The sequence below is a fragment of the Dipodomys spectabilis genome, unplaced genomic scaffold (genome assembly GCF_019054845.1).
Source record: "Dipodomys spectabilis isolate Male_0828 unplaced genomic scaffold, ASM1905484v1 ptg000053l, whole genome shotgun sequence".
NCBI classification, from domain to species: Eukaryota; Metazoa; Chordata; class Mammalia; order Rodentia; family Heteromyidae; genus Dipodomys; species Dipodomys spectabilis.
In genome coordinates this window covers 4086008-4107206 of record NW_024870730.1, presented here as the reverse complement: position 1 = coordinate 4107206, position 21199 = coordinate 4086008, and the positions used below count along the sequence as shown (strand labels likewise).

Here is a 21199-nt window from a genome sequence, read left to right as displayed (position 1 = left end):
ACAAGCTCTTATCCGCGCATCGGGCCGAACGCCCCCGAAGAGGCCCCGAAGAGGGCCCGGGAGCTTCGCCCGGAGGCCGCCGGCGCCGGCGTCTCCGCGCCCGCAGGTCAAACCCTGCGAACTCGGCTGGATGCGGACCGAGGGGCTCGAACCCCGCAGTGCTCCGACCTGGGGTCCCGCCCCGCGCCCGCCCCCCGCAGAGCTGGCTGGGGGCGGGGGGCCCAGGGTGAGCCCAGCATCCCGAGACCTGACGCGACCCTCGGGAACCTCAAAACCTCGCGCCCCCTCCGGGGGACCGGCCCGCCACCGTAAATCCTGATGGCAATCCGTGGTTCCTGTGGAGTTAGGGGCGAGGAGAGAAGAGTTTCTGTCCTCGTCCTCTAGATGACGTGCGCGGTGCAATTCCCGGGAAAGACAGCATTCAGGGCTCGGGTATCAGAAGAACCGATGTCCGGACTTGCAGCCTCGAGTTACAAGCAAAAGTTCTCAAAGTACAAGTGTTTCCGTTGCGTATTGCATTTAATAGAAAAATATAACCAATACAATATTAGTATTGTATTTTAGTTAAACCTGGAAGTGTCTTCCAAGAAGTGAACTTCTGTGATTGAAGAAAGAGTGCACTAAGTAATTGGCCAGGCGTGGTGGCTCAAGCCTGTAATCCAAGGCTATTGAGGAAGCCGGTATCTGAGAATAGTGGTTCCTAGCCAGCTTGGGCAGGAAAGTCTGTCTGTGATACTCTTATCTCCAGTTAAGCATGTGCATATGATACTTATCTACACACACACACACACACACACACACACAGCCAGAAGTGGAGCTGTGGCTCCAGCTCAGGAGCATGGCCCCTAAACAGCGAATTAAAATAAAAGCTGGAAAAGGATAACTATAGGCTTGACATGATGGATGCTCTTTGCATAAAATTCAGGTCTTCATTAAACACAAGCTTGCATTCCTGGATTATGATTAAAATGCTCTCTAGCTAAAGATATGCTGGTCGTCAAATTTAAGTAACTTTTAAAATGCAATTTTACCTTGAGAGAGATGTTTACTAATTATACCATGTGGATCCTACTGGAGTCAGTAGGGGTCAGTGGCTGAGGTCAGTAGCTCATATCTGTAATCCTAGCTACTCAGGAAGCTGAGATTTGAGGGCTGCAGTTCCAAGCCAGCTCAAGCAGAAAAATCGGTGAGACTCCTCTCCAATTAACCACTCAAAAAATGCAAGTGGGCCCTGTGGCTCAAGTGATGAGTGCTAGCCTTGAGCACAAAGAAGCTCAGGGACAGCGCTCAAGCCCTGAGATCAAGTCCTACAGCTGACAAAAAAAAAAAAAAAAAGGAAAACATTTCTGGCCCCTTCCCACTTAGCATAATGAAATCTGTGCAATGTTCTATGTGATCTAAAAAAAAAAAATCATTTTACAGCCAAGTGGCACTGGTTCAGAACCCTAGATACTGACCAGGCTAAGATCTGAGAAGTGGTTCAAGGCCAGCCAGGGCAGGAAATTCTTAGTTCAGAGAGAGAGAGAGAAAGGGGGGAGGGGGAAAGGAGAGAGGGTGAGAGGGAAAGAGAGAGAGAAAGAAACACCAGTTATGGCTCAAGTGGTAGAGCTCTACTCTAATGAAATTTTCATGTATTCCTACATGAAGTCATCCTGCAAAAATAATCTATTAAGCTACTAGGATTACTATTTGGGGCTGTTAACCCATCTTATAATATCAACTTTCTGTTTGGATGCAATTTCTTCAGTGTACCAATTTGATATTTCTTCTTGGGTATGATTTTTTTAAATATATGAAACTGGTTTAAGGAGATTCATGAACTTTGCAATTATATACAAAATTTTGGGCGCCAGAATTAGAACCCACTTTTCCTCCAACGTTCAATTCTCAGAACAATTATCCCTTTTACCTGCTTGACCTTAATTCTTATACAGCTCTGCAAGCAATATTGTTTGCTTTCTCCATACTGTTAGCATTTGCCATCCTTTCCCCTTACTCATTTTAGACTATTTCCTCATTTCTAGCTTTCACTTCTGTAGCCCTACTGCCAACCCCATTAACAGTTATAAACTTATTCAATGATTGCATAATAAAAATATATTTAAATAACTTTCAGCATACCCTCAAAGAGTATCATGACCCAAAAGAGTTAATGCAGGTAAAATACTTCCTAATAAATGACTTTGTCTAAATAACTCAAGAATTTTGAAAATGTCCGAAAGGATGAAACCTGAGGATCTGGGTTAAATTTGAGTGTGGGGCTTAAACTTAGTGCTTGGGCACTGTTCCTGAGTTTCTTTGCTTAAGGGTAGCACTCTTATCACTTGAGCCACAGCTCAACTTACAGTTTTTTGGGTAGTTTATTGGAAATGAGTCTCATGGCCTTCCCTGCCTGGACTGGCTTTGAACTATAAGTCCTCAGATCTTAAGCCTTCTGAGTTGCTAGGATTATTTTTTTTTTGAGGGGGGGCGGGCAGTGATGGGGCCTGAACTCTGGGCCTGGGCGCTGTCCCTCAGCTCTTCAGCTCAAGGTTAGCGCTCTACCACTTGAACCATAGTTCCACTTCCAGCTTTTTCTGCTTATGTGGTGCTGAGGAATCAAACCCACGGCCTCATGCATGCAAGGCAAGCACTCTACCACCCAGCCACTATCCCAGACTTTTAATCATTTTTATTAGAATAACTTTATTAGTTTTCAAGGGGAGTTTCATCCCTTGTGAATGAATACATGAATACAATGTATCAAGACCAATCTAACTCCCTCTAACACTCTTTCCTTCCCCACTCATCTGAAAACAATCACAATATCTTGATCCTGGTGGCTTATGCCTGTAATCTTATTCAGGAAGAGGATCAAAGTTTGAAGCCAGCCCAGTAAAGTTCTTGAGACTCTTATTTCCTAATCATCACCAAAAAAAGCCCGAAGTAGAGCTGTGCCTTAAATGGTAAAGCAAAGCGCAAGCCTTGAGCAAAAGAAGCTCAAGGATGTTGCCCAGACCCTGAGTCAAGCCCCAGAACCAGCACACACACACACACACACACACACACACACACACACCAATGCCAATAGGTTTCATTCTCATACATGCAAATAAATTACATCAACCATATTCCTTTCTTTGTCCTCCCGTCCTGCTGGTGCCCACCTCCATCACAGCCTGTTTAAATTTCTTACAACTTCTTTAATGCATGTGATTTATTGTACCAAGAAGTTTCCCTATGGTACTTCATATGTGCATATATTTTATTTTCAGATATGCATTTCTAAAAAATGGAGAATATTTAGAATACAACTAAGATGTTACAGAGTGAAGTTAACACCTCCTGCCAGGGCATGTGGAAGCAGAGTCTTAGGGAAAGTAGGTAATGAGAGAAGAGCCTCATAACAAGGTTTATGCCTTCATAAAACTCCCTTGTCCCTTTAACCACGCGAAGAAACAATGAGGACTGTGCTGGCCCTCACCAGACACTGACTCTGTTGGTGCCTTAATCTTGAACTTTCCATCCTCTAGAACTGCAGGAAATAAAGTCTGTTGATACTGCATGATACTGTTGCAAAGGGGACTAAAAAATGCAAATATAATATTAAAACATTGTCTATAACATGTATGAAAAAACTCTCAATCTTACAAGGAAAATAAGAATTTAATATTTATTATGATGCTTATAACACCAAAATAACTCAATAAGTTACATAGCTATTATCTAAAAACACTGCAAAAAAGACAACAGTAGAATGACACTCAAAATTGAAAATATATTCATATCTTTTAAGGAGATTTGAACTTATTTCTATATGAACAAGAACATTTTAAATATAGAAAGTCTTTCTTAATAATGGACAAGATTCCATTATCTAACGGCTCAATTTTATTGCACATATTTCATTTATGCTTATATGATCAGGTGTCATGCAGAAAAATATAAATATCAAGCCAAGAGAAGTACGCAGGATGTCCGTCTGTACTGCAAAAAATATGAGGGTAATATATTTTACAGCTATTTTATTCAACTACGTCATAAAACCACTGACTAAAGTCATCACACATGCAAAGTTAAGAGCTACTATATATAGTAAACTAGCTCTGAATCAACTCTGAATTGATATCAATGACCACTCTTTTAGGCTACCTAAAAAGGTGGTCTTCATATAATTTTTAAAGCATTGTATGACAAAATTTTAAGTGTATGTATATATGTGGTTATGTCAAATATTTGTATAATTGGCACATAATCAAAACATTATCATTTTATACATGGAAAAGCTAAGGGACTAAGAAGGGCTATACATACCCTGTAAACCAGTTTCTAAACAGAACTAGTGAAACTTCTGGGTTTGACTTATTAAATTCATTCAGTTAAACATCATGTAGTTGCACTGATGGTCTGTAAACATTCTCATTTACCTGTACAGTTTCCTGAACTACTGTTATTACTGTAGCCTCACAATTTAAGAAATCCCTGCAAATGTACTTTGGAAAATTTCAAAATCAAAACAAAAAAAATAAATGCAAACTCATGTGCAATTCAGTATGCTTCATGTACTATTTAGAAAATCCCTGGGTATTAAAAATCAGTTGTTTTACGATTTTTCAGAGACCAAGAAAAAAGTGTTTATACACTTTAGGCCATAAAAACTAGATTTCAAAATCAGCTCATATAACACTAAGGAATTGAAAATAAAAAATATCTTATTTGCACACTTCTGGTAAAATAATATCTAAACTATATAGATCATACAGGTATTTCCATCTTTTTTTTTTTTTTGCCAGCCCTGTGGCTTGAACGGGCCTAAGCACTGGCCCTGGGCTTCTTTTTGCTCAAAGTTAGTACTATACCACCTGAGCCACAGCTCCATTTCCAGCTTTTTCTTTTTATGTGGTACTGAGAAATTGAACCCAGAGCTTCATGCATTGCTAGGCAAGCACTGTTACACTAAGCCACATTCCCAGCCCCAGGTCTTTCCATTTTTAAAGATGATAAAATGATGTCACCATAGTACATAATGCCTGGTGAATATAGGTATCTATCTAGACATGTATTTTAAAAAAAAAAACAGGTTCTTTTTCCTTGAGAAGTGTGTACTTCTTTAAAAGATATGAGATTTCTAGAACAATAAATTGCTTGAGGGAGAGCTGACAGCTGCTACTTCCAAGTAGGCTGAGCTGACTGAGGAAATTTAATTTTTTTCAAAAAATTAATCACTGCCTGGAATCCCAGCTACTTGGGAGGCTAAGATCTGAGGACTGAGGTTTGAAGCTAGCCCTGGCAGGAAAGCCCATGAGACTCTCATCTCCAGTTAACAAAAAAGCCAGAAGTTGGGCTGTGGTACAGCACTAACCTTGAGCTTACAAGCTCAGGGACAGCACGCAGGCCCTGAGTTCAAGCCCCAGGACTGGTTGTTGCACACGCACACACACACACACACACACACACACACACACACAAACACACACACAGATTAATTGCTCTGACACTGAAACCTTCATTGTTTACAGATTAAAATTTCCCCTTACTAACCAAAGCAGATAACAAAGATGTATTTCTTCATTTTCACTGTTAAAAATCAAGAAAACACTACTACTTAAATCTCAACAGCAATTTCAACAATTCTAAAAATAGAATTTGTGCAATGACATTTTAAAACTCTGCATTTTGTAGGCTAGTTCCATCTTAACACCAATCACAATTCTACTCATCCATATATCAAAAGGTAGCACTGTTAACCTTGATAATGGATATACACTTGGATGTTAAAAACCATCAATCTTCAATATTTTCCCCATATTATCTTATAGTCACTATTCTTGTCCTGTCCTCACTTTCTGCACACTCATCTAATGCTTCCTGTCATCAATCACTGGCATTAATGAGAGGAAACTTGGACCACATAGTAATGTTTTGATTTAATACTATGACAGTGAAGTAGATATTCTTTTTTAAAATTGAATAGTAATAATAGTAATATTTCTCATGCTAAGTCTTGACGACTTTGTTATATTCTAGGGGCACCAGTGGCTCATACTTGTAATCCTAGGAACAGGAGGCTGAGATCTGAGATCACTGTTCAAAGCCAGTCTGGGCAGAAAAGTCCCTGAGACACTCAACTCCAATAAGCTGCTTTAAAAACCTAAATAAAGGCTAGAAGTGGGCTATGGCTCAAGTAATAGAGAGCTAGCCTTGAACAAAAGCAGCTCAGGGACAGCACCTAGGCTCAGTTCAAGTCCCAAGACAGGCACAATAAATAAATAAATAAATGTTTTGCCACTATTTAATTACTTAGAAAACCAAAGTGCCAAAGAGTGAGGGAAAGGGTGACATTGTCCAAAAAGAAATGTACTCATTTTCTGACTTATGTAATTGGAACCCCTCTGTACATCATCCTTTATAACAATAATTTTTTTTAATGAAAACCAAAATGCCAGCTCTGTGCCCAATTAAGTCCACATAACCTTTTAAATTACTGAAGACAAAAGTGATCTCTACATCCTGAAACTACATTTATTGAAAGACAGAAGTAGAAATTGTATTATATTTCCTTGTATAAGAATATAACTATCATTTATTTACAAATATAATTTGGTAACGAGACTTCAGAGGTTCCCATGGTCCCAACTGGATTATCAACTTCTATTTACCAATTTTCATGTATAAATTATCTATAATTACATTTTGCCTTTGGCCAACCACTTGCAGATTATATTTAACTCTACCATGAATAGGCTGCAAATGGTTTATTTATGAAATGTTTGAATAATCTTAAAACGTCGAAGCACGAGGGAATCAATTTATTACTTGAAAAATTCACACTATCAAAATTATAGTGATACCTTTTATATGGCTGCGTCATATAAAATATGAGAAGGTAAGTGCATAACATTAGGCATTATTCCATATAGTTACAGTAATGTGTCCCAAACAATATTACACATATACCACTATTAGCCCTGAGATGATTTTTTAAGTGGAGTGGTTCATGGATAAATAATTTCTTCTATGGTTATAAATTTGATGTTTATTACAAAAATAACAAATACATAAAATGTTAATTACAACTGCTCAGAATAAGGTTAAGGCTAAAAAGACTAAAACATTAAAAGTAAATAATGGCATAGGATATACTACAGGAGATCAGAAAAGCAGTATCTTAATGAGAAAAGAGTATCATTAAGGAATAATTTCATTAAGCCAGCATCCTTTCTGAATGCTTGTAATAATGAGCCATATCATAAAGAAAATTCTCTTACTATTGTCAGTTTTGATATTTTTGTCCCTCATAACATGAAATAAATCTTGTTTTTACATTCAGAAATATAAACTTGAAAGCACTGAGTAAATTTAATTTACATTAAAAGGATTCACAAAAATGGTGAAAATGCTAAGGAGCCTTTGAAGGTCATGCTGATCCTACAGAAGAGAGAATACCAAGGCACATTACATATTATAGTTCCCGTTGCAGCATTCAAATAAAAGTGAGCTAAATAATCATTGCCGTTAGCAAGTAATAAATAACTATAAAATTCTTTCATAAAAAAGAAGATAAGCTTGTGCACTCAGTGCTCTTGATTCTGGAACCACCTGCACGTAAGTGTCACTGACGTAGACCCAGTGGCCTCCTGCCTCACTGGCAAGTTCTTTCAAACCTAAGGACACAAAAGAGTACAATTTTACAACAAGTATTCCTTATATTCCCTAAATGCAAACACCAACATATTCATTACACAGTACTTGCTAGGTCTTACTGTTCTTTCTTTGGTCAATCATTTTCTTGGGTTAATCTTTTTTACAAATATTATGGGAATAATTAGTAATTATTTCCAGTTACTAACATTTTTAACTAGTGAAATATTAGCCTTGTAAATACTTAATTGTTCAGAAAAAAAATTAAAGGGGAAAAATAATGAAGTTAATTTGATCATCCCTAAGCACAGCAAGCAAATTTCTAACTCTTAACTCCTGTCTATTTTGAAGACCTGGTATGTCTTCAAAAAATTGTGTATTATTTTTTGTGTTCATTTCATTACTCTGAAATGCTGTGTCACCTCACACCCTACTTATTAGAAGAATTCAGTCTTACGAAAATTAAGATTAAGAAGTACTTAAAGCGAACTCTTACTTAACATTAACGAAGTGAGATACTTTTTAATATCTCTGGGCTGGGAAGGTGGCTCAGTGGTAGAGCGCCTGCCTTGCATGCCTGAGGCCCTGGGTTCGATTCCTCAGCACCATATAAACAAAAAGAAAAAAGCCGGAAGTGGCGCTGTGGCTCAAGTGGTAGAGCGCTAGCCTTGAGCTGAAGAGCTGAGGGACAGCACCCAGGCCCAGAGTTCAGGCCCCACGACTGGACCCAAAAAATAAATAAATAAATAAATAAATAATATCTCATCTTCCAAAAGAACAACCAGATTTACATATTTTGTTAAGAATAAAATACACTTAGGATGGCATACCGGGCACATTTTTCCTCCCAGTGGTCTGTTCTGGTAATTTCCTGCAGGGAACTCTCACTTTCACATAAGCAGTGTAATGACCTCCTCTCATAGAGCCACTGTGTTCCACTATGCCATACAGACCATAAAGAACCTTGTCTCCCATATTTACATTCTTTGAAACAGAGAGAAAAATCAGTTTTAGTAACAGCTAGTGAAATGCTGTGACAAAAAGTTATGCACATACTGCTTAAAGAAGATGAATGAATTATTAGCCAGGTACTAGTGGCTCATACCTGTAAACCTAATTACTCATGAGGTTGAGATCTAAGACATAAAGTTCAAAACCAACCCAGGCAGACAAATCTTAATATCTTATCTTCAACTAACCAGCAAGAAGACAGAAGTGAAGGTGTGTCTCAAGTGGTAGAGTGCCATCCTTGAGAGCAAAGGCTAAGTTCGAGCTCTAGACCCTGAGTTTAAGCCTAGTACTGACACACAAAAAACAAAATGTAATGACTGAATTACTTCCCCATACTACTAAGCTGGGAAAATGCAAAAGCTGGAGAAGTTCCTCTGTGGCTGATCAGTACTATAAAAGGAGTGATTGCAGAGACTGCATGTGGGAATTCAAAGGGGTATCCTCTTATGCAGTGGTATTTCATGTTCTCTAGTGACCTTTTATCTCTCTCTCTCTCTTTCTTTCTCTCTCTCATCCTTGTATTTGTCAATCCCAATTCTAGGATTTTATCCCACAACTACATGAGCAAATGTAAAAAAACTAAACTATTAGTTGCAGGATTATTTTTAACATCATATGACTGGAATAAACTCAAATGCCCATAAATTAAGAACTGGTTAAATAAACTATAACACATGGACACAATATATTATGTATGGTGTCTGTAAATGAAATAGGGGGCTGAGGTAGCTCAGTGGTTAGCATGAGTTCAATCCTGAACTTCACAAAAAAAGAAAAGAAGGGATAGAGCAGGGTGGGGCAGGATGAGGTCAGACAGGACAAGAAAAATATAATGTACACTATCCCTAAATAATCTCTAGGATATAATGTTCAGGAAAAGATAGAATATTAAAAAAAACTGAATTCACAGAGTAAGTAATCATTATTTAAGCTATTCAAGGGGGATGAAACAAATATACATACACACATATACATATATACATACACATCTGCTTATACTTTGAAAACAAGCATGAATAAGCCATATTTTTAAATGGTTATTTATAAAAGGAAGGAAATAAATAGCATAGACACAGATAAAAATCAGACTTCTTATCTTTTTTAGTATATTTGATATAATAACTATACTTTCACAGTTATTAAAAAAGCAACCTCTATAAAGGAAAATTTTTAAATGATAAAAATGAAAAATTACACAAATGAAACATTCAATGATGGCATAACTCTTATTAGAGGGACTAGCAGGGTCATGTGTCTTTCAGTGATCAACTATTAACACATTAAACTAGTATATTAGAGAATGAACAAAAAGACTAATGTAGCAAACTTAAAAATGTAGTTAGTATATTTAAATCCACTAATAATAATGATAAATTATAAAATAATGATAAATCCATAAATAATGATAAATAGAGGATACTACTGGTAACTTACTACTATTATGGTGTTTGCATGTGCGTGCCAGTATCAGAGCTAGAACTCAGGGCCTCAGGTACTTGCTCAGCTAGCTTTTGTGCATTCTACCACTTTAGCCACATTGACATTTCACTGGTTAATTGAAGATGGAGTCTGTGATCTTTCCAGGGCTCATCTTCCTGAATAGCTAGGATTATAGGCATGAGCCATCAGTACCAGATAATTAGTTTGAAAACTAATTTGGAGTCAACTTGTTATTCTGCATTATGTATAAGAATTATATATTAAGTAACCAAACAAGGAAATTTCTCTTTATATAAAAATATTCTAGCTAATAAATAAAGAAGTGCCAATATTATAATGTCACCATTCTGTTTTTTGTTTGGTTTTGTTTTTTTAATTCGGCTGTAATGGAGGTTGAACTAAGTGTCTCCTGCTGACTAGAGATAGGCATTCTATCAACTGAGGCATGCTTCCAGTACTTTTAGTTTTAGCTATTTGAGAATAAGGTTTTATGCTTGTCCCAGAACTCAAGAAGCTAAAGCAGGAGGAATATAAATTTAAGCCATTCCTAAACCACGGAGTGAGACATTGTCACAAACTAACAAAGAAACAGTAAAGGTAATTTTTGTATTCTATAGCTACATGATGCAATGTTTATGGGTGAAATTGTGCCAATATTTGCCTTAAAATAATACTATAGTATGGAGGAGAGGAATATGTGAATGGGGAAAGACTCGGGGCTGAGAAGGTGGCTCAGTGGTTAAAGCGCTTGCCTTGCATGCCTGAGACCCTGAGTTCGATTCCTCAGCACCACATAAGCAAAAAGAAAAAAGCCGGAAGTGGCACTGTGGCTCAAGTGGTAGAGTGCTAGCCTTGAGCTGAAGAGCTGAGGGATAGCGCCCAGGCCCAGAGTTCAGGCCCCACGACCAGACCCCCCCAAAAAAAAAAAAATGAATGGGGAAAGACTGGCCATAGCTCTCAAGTTTTAGGACTGGAGGTTCATGTTCTTTCTATTTTGTATATGTTAGAAATTTCGTTTTTAACAAATGTAATGATCTCATAAAGTTAACATTGAACTTAGTAAGCTTCATTATTATTTACATTATCAAATTTTAGGAATAATGAATGTTAATGATTGACAGTACTGGTATTCTATAGCAAATAAATTAGATAAACTGGAAACCACACTGAAGGTATGTTCACTTCAAGAAGCATTCTATTGGGCTGGTGACTCATACCTGCAATCTCAGCTACTTGGGAGGCAGAGATCGGGAGGATTGCAGTTATAGGCCAGCCTAGGGCAAAATGTTAACAAGACCCTATGTCCAAAAAAAAACCAAAACAAACCCAAGATAGTAAGTGACACAAAGCTGCAGCCTGTAACCCTACTATGTGGTAGGCATAGGTAGGCTCAGTGCCTGGTGAGGTTAACCTAGACAAAAAAACACTGGACTCTATCTGAAAAAAGTAAAAAGGGCTGGAGGTAAGGTTCAAGCATTAGAGGTTTCTAGAAAGTACAAGGGCCTTTAGTTCAAACCTTAGTACCATACACACAAAATAGTAACAGCAAAACCCCAAACAAGCAAGACAAAATCCTATAGCATACCACAAGATACGGATTTTAGCTACTAAGCATGAACAGGACACCTTATTACCCTAAAACTGCTTGGTTTCATCAAGAAAAGCCATCAGTTCCATCTATACAATTCTTATGTACAAGTAAGTATAAGCAATTATAAAGCAGTCTGCTTTCTATTTTCTATTAGTAAGATATTAAGAATTGTGAAGTATCATACTCAGTAGACACGTATACCACTCTCAGTATTATACATGAAATGGCATAAAAATGCATTGTGTTGACTTGCCAAAAATCCATACCTATGCTAAAACTGCTCATTATGCAGATTAAACACAAGAACAAGGTAAGGCACCAAACCTGCTCACTTCTTACAGCAACCTTCATCTTCTAACAGCATTTACAAGCAGCTTGTATCTTCATAGTCATCATGCCTAGTGTCTTACTCATTTTTCTCCCAAAGGACAAAAGTCCTATTGGGTGCAGTAAGTGTGACACAGGTTTCTGACTTTACTTACTCAAATTCTCTTTTAGAAGAGAAATTTATTTTACAAACAACATTTTCTTTAATCACAGAAGCATGACCTAATAAACAACATAAAGATTTAAGCATTTGTTTGCAGCTTAATTACCTATCCTAACATACTGTACCTTACAAGCAGATGAACAGAATGGTGCTAAATCCAGCATAAGTGGAAAATCTACGTGCCGGTTTACTTTACGAAGACTCAAGCCAGCCTTAAACAAAACAAAATATATTTTTTTTAATTTAACAAGCTTAATTGGTTCCAAGGCACTATACTAATTAAAATTGAAGAGAGATTCCAGGCATCATATTTTTTTAAATTGTTGTTGTTGGTTGTGGGACTTGAACTTGAGGCCTGGACACTGTCCCTGAGCTCTTTTGCTCAAGACTAGTGCTCTACCACTTTGAGCCACAGCATCACTTCTAGTTTTGTGTTGGTGTATTGGAGATAAGACTCTCATAGACTTTCTTGTCTGGGCTGGCTCTGAGCCACAATCCTCAGATCTCAGCCTCCTGAGTAACTAGAATTACAGGCATGAGCCACTGGTGCCTGGCTACTGTTAGATTTTTTTTTTATAGACAAAAATAAATGTGACTAGGGCTGGGAAGGTGGCTCAGTGGTAGAGCGCTTGCCTTGCATGCATGAGGCCCTGGATTCGATTCCTCAGCACCATATAAGCAAAAAGAAAAAAGCCGGAAGTAGCGTTGTGGCTCAAGTGGTAGAGCGCTAGCCTTGAGCTGAAGAGCTGAGGGACAGCATCCAGGCCCAGAGTTCAGGCCCCACGACTGGACCAAAAAAAATAAAAATAAAAAAATAAATAAACGTGACTAATAGTCAGTTGCTATGACTAAGTTAAAAAGTTGGATTTCGTAAATTGATAGTACAAAGATGGTTCTTTTACATGAGGATTTGTACCAAAACCAATAAAGGCAATAATTATCCTCCCTCTGGTTATCCAACACATAACAAAAAAATTAATTTTTTTTTTTTTTGGGTCCAGTCGTGGGGCCTGACCTCTGGGCCTGGGCGCTGTCCCTCAGCTCTTCAGCTCAAGGCTAGCGCTCTACCACTTGGGCCACAGCGCCACTTTCGGCTTTTTTCTTTTTGCTTATGTGGTGCTGAGGATTCGAACCCAGGGCCTCTGGCATGCAAGGCAAGCGCTTTACCACTGAGCCACCTTCCCAGCCCCCAAAAAATTAATTTTAAGTGATAAAATCTAAGCTACTGCTGGGCACTGGTAGCTCAAACCTGTAATCTTAGCTACTTAGGAGACTGAGATTTGAGGGTCACAGTTCAAAGCCAGCTTAAGCAAGAAAGTCCACGAGGCTCCTATTTCCAACTAACCAGCAAAAAGCCAAAAGTAGAGGCATGATCCAGTGATAGAGAGCCAGTCTTGAGTGAAAAAAGCCAAGCAAGAGCTTGAGGCTCTGAGTTCAAGCTTCAGTAGCACATACACATGCACACACACACATAATTTAAGCTCCAGACTATACAGCTATCATGAAATATATCCAACATAAGAGTCAAAATGTGGCTGGGTACCAGTGGCTCACACCTGGAATCCTAACTATTGAAGAGGCTGAGATCTGATGATTGCGGTTCAAAGGCAGCCTGGCAGGAAAGTCCATGCTCTTATCTCTAATTAACCACCCCAAAACCAGAAGTAGCTCAAAGTGGTAGAGCGCCAGCCATGTGCAAAAGAGCTCAGGTACAATGTCTAGGCCCTGAGTTCAAACCCCACAACTGACAAAAAAAAAAGTCAAAATGTGTTTAGGCCTAATTCAATGACCTTTTAACAATGAACTTAATTCTAGACGGTTTAGACAGTTTTACCTACTTTATGCAGAAAAAAGGCCCATTAGGTCTTTTTTACTACCAATTTTCCAGTCATTAAAATATAAATCAGTGTCCTACACACTGGACATTAGGCTTTACATTCGGCTTGATCTATACAAAGAACACTTCTGTTTATGTGTTTATTTCCTATTTCTTATAGGTTCTTAGAAGTGAATTATTTACTGAGGAGTATTTTTAGTCAAAAACTGTTGTACTGAAAAACACTCCTTGTCTTTTTGTTGTTGTTGTTTTGTTTTGTCTTTTCTTTTTTGGTACTGGGGACCAAACCCAGGATGTTGCACTTGCTAGGCAAGTACTTTGCTACTAAGCTACATCTCAGCCCACTCCTTGTTCTTGATACCCATTTCTAACTTACTTTTTAGAAGACTGTGTTAATTTACATTCCCACTGGCGATAAACGAGAATGTCTATGCCCCAACGTCATCTTTATCAGCACTACTATATCTTTGCTAATTTGAATAGGATACAAAAGGAAGGAATCTGTCATTTTACTTGCAATTCTTTTGATGGGAAGGCTAGGCCTATTTTCAGTTTCTTGGAATTTGTACTTCCTCTTCTAGAACTGTTAATTGGTCATTCTTCACTCATATTATATCTTCATATTTGTCTTACTGATCCTTATTTTATTTGTGCCAGTCTTGGGACTTCAGGACCTGTGCATGGCCCTGAGCTCTTTTGCTCAAGGCTAGCGCTCTTACACTTGAGCTATTCCACTTCCCGCTTTTTTAGTATTTACCTGGAGATTAACAGTCTCATGAACTTTCCTGCCCTGGCTGGTTTTGAACCTCAATCCTCAAATCTCAGCCTCCTGGCTAGTTAGGATTACAGGTGTGAGCCACCAGATCCTGGCTGTCTTATTGGTATTTAAGAGTTCTTATAGTTGGGTGCCTATGGCTCATGCCTAATCCAGATACTTGAGAGGCTGAGAATGGAGGGAGTCCAGTTCAAGATCAGTCTGGGCAGAAAAGTCAGCAAAGCCTCCTTCTCAGCCCATAAGTGATTACAGTGGAAAGTGCATGTTATCCAAAGCTCCAAGAAAGGCTGAAAATGGGGAGATTGTGGTGCCAGATAGCTGGGACACAAAGGATTGAGAGACTCCATCTTTCAGATAGGAAGAGAAGGGAAGCTGGAATTGGTGATGGGTGCCTAGAATCCCAGCAATAACAGTAAGCTTAAAAAGTGGGCAGATTGTAGCTCAGGCATTTGCACAGCTGGGATAAAGTAGAGATGGAGGCATGGTATTGTACCAGTGTTGTACCAGTCTATCATGTTCCAGGCTCTGAGTTCAAACCCCAGTAGCAGCAAAAAATAAAATTAAAATTAAATTAAAATATGTTGACCAAATTATAATGTGTTGTCTTCATAATGTACATGATTACTTTTAAAATGTATTTATTGTGATTAGCAGAGATCTCAAAAACCAAAATAAACATACTGTAAAGTCCAGTCATCACAGAAGATATGAATCATATGCTAGAACTTTTTTCTATATATGAGGTATAGAAAATAAAAACTTGGCCAGGCACTGGTGGCTCACGCCTGAAATCCTAGCTACTCAGGAGGCTGAAATCTGAGGATTGAGGTTTAAAGCCAACCTGGGCAGGAAAGTCTATGAGACTCTTATCTTCAATAAACTACTCAGAAAAAAAAACTTAAAGTGATGCTATGACTTAAGTAGTAAAGTGCTAGCCTTGAGCCAGATAAGCTCAGGAACAGCAGCACCCAGGCCCAGAGAATTCAAGCCTTAGTGCCCGCAAAAAAAAAAAACAAAAAATAAAACAAAAAAAACCCACAAAACTTAAACCCAAAACTTAATCTTTTGGTCAATAGGGTGAGATATAGAATAAAAGCTCTTCCTGCTCATCAATAGCAGGAATGTTGTACTATATAATCAAAACTTTCAATCTATGTTGGGTTTATAATGCAGTAGAGAATGCACAGTTAGTATACACAAGATCCTATGTTTGATCTATGGACACACAAGACAACTTCAATCTTTTCCTTTCATGGATTTTATTTACTTATTTATTTATTTATTTATTTTGGGTCCAGTCATGAGGCCTGAACTCTGGGCCTGGGCGCTGTCCCTCAGCTCTTCAGCTCAAGGCTAGCGCTCTACCACTTGAGCCACAGCGCCACTTCCGGCTTTTTTCTTTTTGCTTATGTGGTGCTGAGGAATCGAACCCAGGGCTTCAGGCATGCAAGGCAAGCACTCTACCACTGAGCCACCTTCCCAGCCCCTCCTTTCATGGATTTTATACTTAGAAAAGTCCCTCACACTGAGGTAGGAGCAAATACTCATTTAATTTCATCCTACTCTTGTTGATAATTGGTTTTGTGCACTAAAATATATTAGAAAATAATATGGTGATCTAGAGGAAGCTCTAAATTTTTATTTCTTCAAGAGGTATTTTTCCCTAAGTCCTTTACTAGATAAGTCCAGTCCCCTTCCCATCTTATTTGCAATTCTTCCTTTATCACATGCAATTGCTTTAAATTATGGTCAGATTTTAGTAACAATTTCAGTCAAACTATTTGTTTCTAGAATTATTTTAAAACAAGTATAAAAAAATAGCTTCTATGTTTTTGGTGTGTGTGTGTGCATGTGTGTGTATGCATGTGCGCGCTGCTCCTGTGTGTGTGTGTATGCATGTGTGTGTATGCATGTGTGTATGCATGTGTGTGTATGCATGTGTGTGTATGCATGTGTATGTATGCATGTGCGCGCGCTGCTCCTGGGGCTTGAACTCAGGGTCTGGGTGCTGTCCTTCAGCTTTTTTGCTCAAGGCTAGTACCACTTTCAGCATTTTCTGTTTATGTGGTGCTGAGGAATCGGACCGAGGACTTCATGCATGCTAGGCAAGTACTCTACCACGAGGCCACATTCCCAGCCCCCTTAAATGTTCTAATACTGTGAATTAAACATTTCTTTGGCAGTACTAGAATTGAACTCAGGGCCTCGTGTATATGCTAGGCAAGTGCTCTGCCACTGAGCTACACCCTTTGCCCTTAAAACTGTTAATCAGCCAAGTCTTATAAACTGTTTTGAGTGGAAATGCAGGAAATCCCACATGAAAAATATTTAAATTTTATAAATGACTTTCTAACTTGATGGCCTTTTACAGGACTTAGGGCTCTGCAGAACACACAATGAATGGACTAAGTTCTACCAGAGAAGTTTTTTACCTGATGGAATCTCTTAAGATGGAGAATCAGGATAGCTGGAACAGCAGAAATGAGCAGTTGCTTCCTGGCATTCGTATAAACTCCTTCTGCTTTCTTTTCTGCATAAAAAACGATAAAGTTACTATATTTTACCCACCATGTAACACAGTAAACATTCACTGAGATCGTCATTCCACATTTTTTAGTACAATGTTAATAGAATTGGACTTCTGATGATAGGTTCCTCTATTCCTTTCCAATACTCCACTGAAATAAAAGCAAAGGCTTTCATAAAAGGCACACAGTAAAGACAAAGAATAGGAAAGGTGACATTTGTAGCAGAAATCTGGAAACTGGAAAGATTGGTAGTAACTTAATGTCAGTACATTCCAGCCAAATGCCACCAGAAGCTCTTTTTTTGTTTTTGGTTTTTTTTAGGTCCCAAACTGGGACTCAAAATTCAGTACAACCTGCTGCTTTTGCTCATTGGCTAGCTCTCTACTGACTGAGCTCATTTAATGGTTTCAGAAGTTAGGTCTCCTACTTACTCATTGCAGCAAAGGGAGAATCTACACCATGGGGATTCATAGAACATTTCAGCAAAAGTAGTTACAAAGGATTTATGATAGGATTTGAATATAAACAACTGCATATTTAACTTGGATTCATGTAAATGGATATTTCTTCTCCCATCTAGCCATTTCTTTAATTACTAGTGCATGAAGTATGTCTTTATTCTGATGTTTTTATATCCATGGCCTTGCTCATATTGGAGAGTCAATCCTACCTCGGGCTTTCTAATTTCTAGGAATAGCAATCGACTTAAGTGTACCTTTCATATAGAACCCACTCTGCCAAGACCTTGATCCCAACAGCCTTATTAACTGGGTTCTTATACTTTGGGTCATGATCTATCTGCCCTATCACTCCAGCGCCAAGTACCAGGTAATTCAGGACAGCCTCTATGTCCTAGAACCCACTAACATTATCCAAGTAACCATTCCTAGGCCTCCTTTAATCAGCCTCACCCAATCCTCCCCTCCATAATCACAATAAAGTTCTTGCCCAGTTACCTTTTTCTCTAATCTCTGCCTCCTGACTGACCCTTAGACTTCCTCCTGTGACCCATGGGGCATCAAATGCCCCCAACTTCTTGGGAACTCAACCATTTTTTCCAATATGGCAATCATCTCTTGATCTCTTTAACTTCACCAAAAGAAAAAGGTAGGCACAGTAAGTATGCTTTGCATTTGATTAAGGCATTTGTGGATTGAGATTGTCATCAATCTAGCCATTAATTTCATTAGCGATATGCCTGTACCCTTTAGGGATAAAGTTTTGGATAGCTAGTTCCTTCAATTAAGATTGTGGAGTAGGGCTGGGAATGTGGCTTAGTGGTAGAGTGCTTACCTAGTATACATGAAACACTGGGTTTGATTCTTCAATACCACATAAACAAAAAATGCTGGAAGTAGCACTGTGGCTTAAGTGGTAGAGTGCCAGCCTAGAGCAAAAGAAGCTCAGAGACAGTGCCCAGGCCCTCAGTTCAAGCCCCAGGACTGGACTGAGGGGGGGGGGGGGGAGGATTCTGGAGTAGGACTTTCAAGGCTGAGATATGTACCTCTTACTCTTCAATTTAATTCCACAAAAATCTACTGGAAATGTAATCTGCTCAGCCAGTATCTTAAATGGCTAAGGCACAAACATGAATAAGACCATTCCTGAGACACTGACTGACTTGCAGGCTCCTCCCTGTGGAAATCTATAGCCCACTACTCACTGATGATCTTTCAAAATAATATAAAAACAAGTTAAGATAAACATGTACCTGCAGAACTGCTTTCCTTTAAGTATTTCTGCTTCTTTTGAGTACAATTCTCACAGAGAAGCTTATTATTACCCATTAGTAATTCCATAGATGTAAACTGGTAGAGACAGGACTGAATTGAACATTCTTTGGAAGTAGTTACATAGCTCTGAGAAAGAGTCTGAAAAGCATTTTGGGGACTGTGAGGCCTCATATGTTTCCTATCTGGAAGACATAGGTTGTTTGGACCATTAAGGGGATGATTTTCTCTGTCAAAATCTCTATCTCCAGTTGCAGTGTTGTTCAATCGAAGGTCAGAAATTGCTTGAGCTATTCCCTCATCTCCACTGTCAGTCTTGGAATGTGGCAGTTCAGGTGATGGCAGCAGCTGACGGTGCCTATGTGTGTGCCCATGGGCTTCACCATGGGATCTAGGCAGCTTGCTCTTCCGGGAAGTGCTTTCCGATTCTGAAGCCTCACTGTCAGCATCAGCGCTAGATTCAGAATTGCTTGCCGCTTTGTCACTGCCATCTGTAGGGCTTTCTGTCAGAGACCTTGCAGTACTCTCAATGCTTGCAAAGGCTGATGATTCCCCACTCCTTTGGAGGACTTCATTATTCTCATATATAACAGCAGAGTTTTCTCCAGGTGATAATTTTCTTCCATGTTTTCTGCTAGTAATTCCTTGATTCTGTAAATTGGCAGTGTTCACAAAGAAAAGAATCTGTGACCTTACTGAAAATAAACTGAAAGTCCTATTTAATTGTTCTATAACTATTAAACATGCTTTCTATGACATCCATTTCCAAAATCTACCTAAACTAAGATCAACAGAAAATATACTAACAAAGAGTTCTAATTTAAAACTATAACTGAGCTGGTATGTAGTTCAGTGGCAAAGCACTTGCCTACCACGGTAAATATCCTGGGTTTGATCCCCAGTACCAAAAAAGAAAAGACAAAAACAAAAAGTTAAAACTAAAACTTTATTTGGGAACAAACAACAGTGGTCACCTGTTTTTGTGGAAGGGAAAAACATTTTTGGAACCCAGGGTTATGAAGAAAACGTAAATCTTTTCGTACATGAATTTTATAATTTGAAAATGTACTATGTATTTTTTAAACACAAGAAAAATTAATACATTTCAAGCTGTCTCATGATTGTATTGATGGTTGCCGTGTGTGTGTGTGTGTGTGTGTGTGTGTGTGTGTGTGTGTGTGTGTGTGTGTGTGTGTGTGTGTGTGTGTGTGTGTGTGTGTGTGTGTGTGTGTGTGTGTGTGTGTGTGTGTGTGTGTGTGTGTGTGTGTGTGTGTGTGTGTGTGTGTACTGAGGCCTGAATTGATTTTTGGTGGCTAACTGGGGATAAGAGTCTCAGAGACTTCCTTGCTGGAGCTGGCTTCAAAGAATGATCCTCAGATCTCAGCCTCTGAGTAGTTAGGATTACAGGCATGAGTCACTAGCACCCAGCTAGGTTTTTAAATCATAGTTAGCGCAACTGTTTCTTGTTGACTGTGTAACAGAGGTAAAATAACCTAAGTTTGACAGTGAAGAGAATTATCCATTCACTTAATCTCACTATTTTACTAGCAGATCAGCATGTATGTCTTATTATCGATTTTAAAAGATGGAAGGAGCTTCTTTTTTTGTTATACACACAGTTAAATAATGAAAGGAAAATTCATTTTAAATCTTAAAAATGTAGGGCAGATAAAAATATTCCAAGAAGAAATGTATCTCTTTTATTTTGTCTCAAGGAATTCTCAAAGGGCCAGGGGCCAGTGGCTCATGCCTGTAATCCTAGCTACTCAGGAGGACAATATCTGAGGATTACAGTTAGAAGCTAGCTCCAGCAGGAAAGTCTATGAAATTCTTTATCTCCAGTTAGCCACCAAAAAGCCTGAGCTCTATTTGTGGCTTGAGTGAAAAAGCTAAGGGACAGTGCCAGAGTCTGAGTTCAAGCCCTAGTACAAGCACAAAAAGAATAAAAAATAAAAAATCCCAATGATTACTGAGTGTCCATTTTGTACAGTCTTGACACTTTGAGGCCTCAGTTACTAAAAGAGTAATTTAAATTTTGTATGTGTCAATTTGTCAAATCAGTATTGATCATTTTGCATACAAAATTTTTTTTTAAGTGAAGAATAATGTGGATTGATAGCTTTCCATTTCCTAAGCAACTGGGGGAAAAAAAAATTGGTCAGAACCTATCTCAAAAA

The 21199-nt window shown here is 38.6% G+C and overlaps 1 protein-coding gene across 1 annotated transcript in view; it reads right to left on the bottom strand.

The window, feature by feature from the left end:
* Window positions 1–7000: 7000 nt before the first annotated feature.
* Usp45 (ubiquitin specific peptidase 45) overlaps window positions 7001–21199 on the bottom strand; it is a 62537-nt gene continuing 48338 nt past the window's right edge. The window contains exons 14-18 of the mRNA XM_042679610.1: window positions 19004–19673; window positions 17197–17294; window positions 12278–12364; window positions 8451–8604; window positions 7001–7643 (exon numbers count right to left, since the gene is read on the bottom strand). Coding sequence (XP_042535544.1) covers window positions 7513–7643; window positions 8451–8604; window positions 12278–12364; window positions 17197–17294; window positions 19004–19673 — 1140 coding nt within the window. The 3' untranslated portion in view covers window positions 7001–7512. The remainder of the gene's footprint in view (window positions 7644–8450; window positions 8605–12277; window positions 12365–17196; window positions 17295–19003; window positions 19674–21199) is intronic.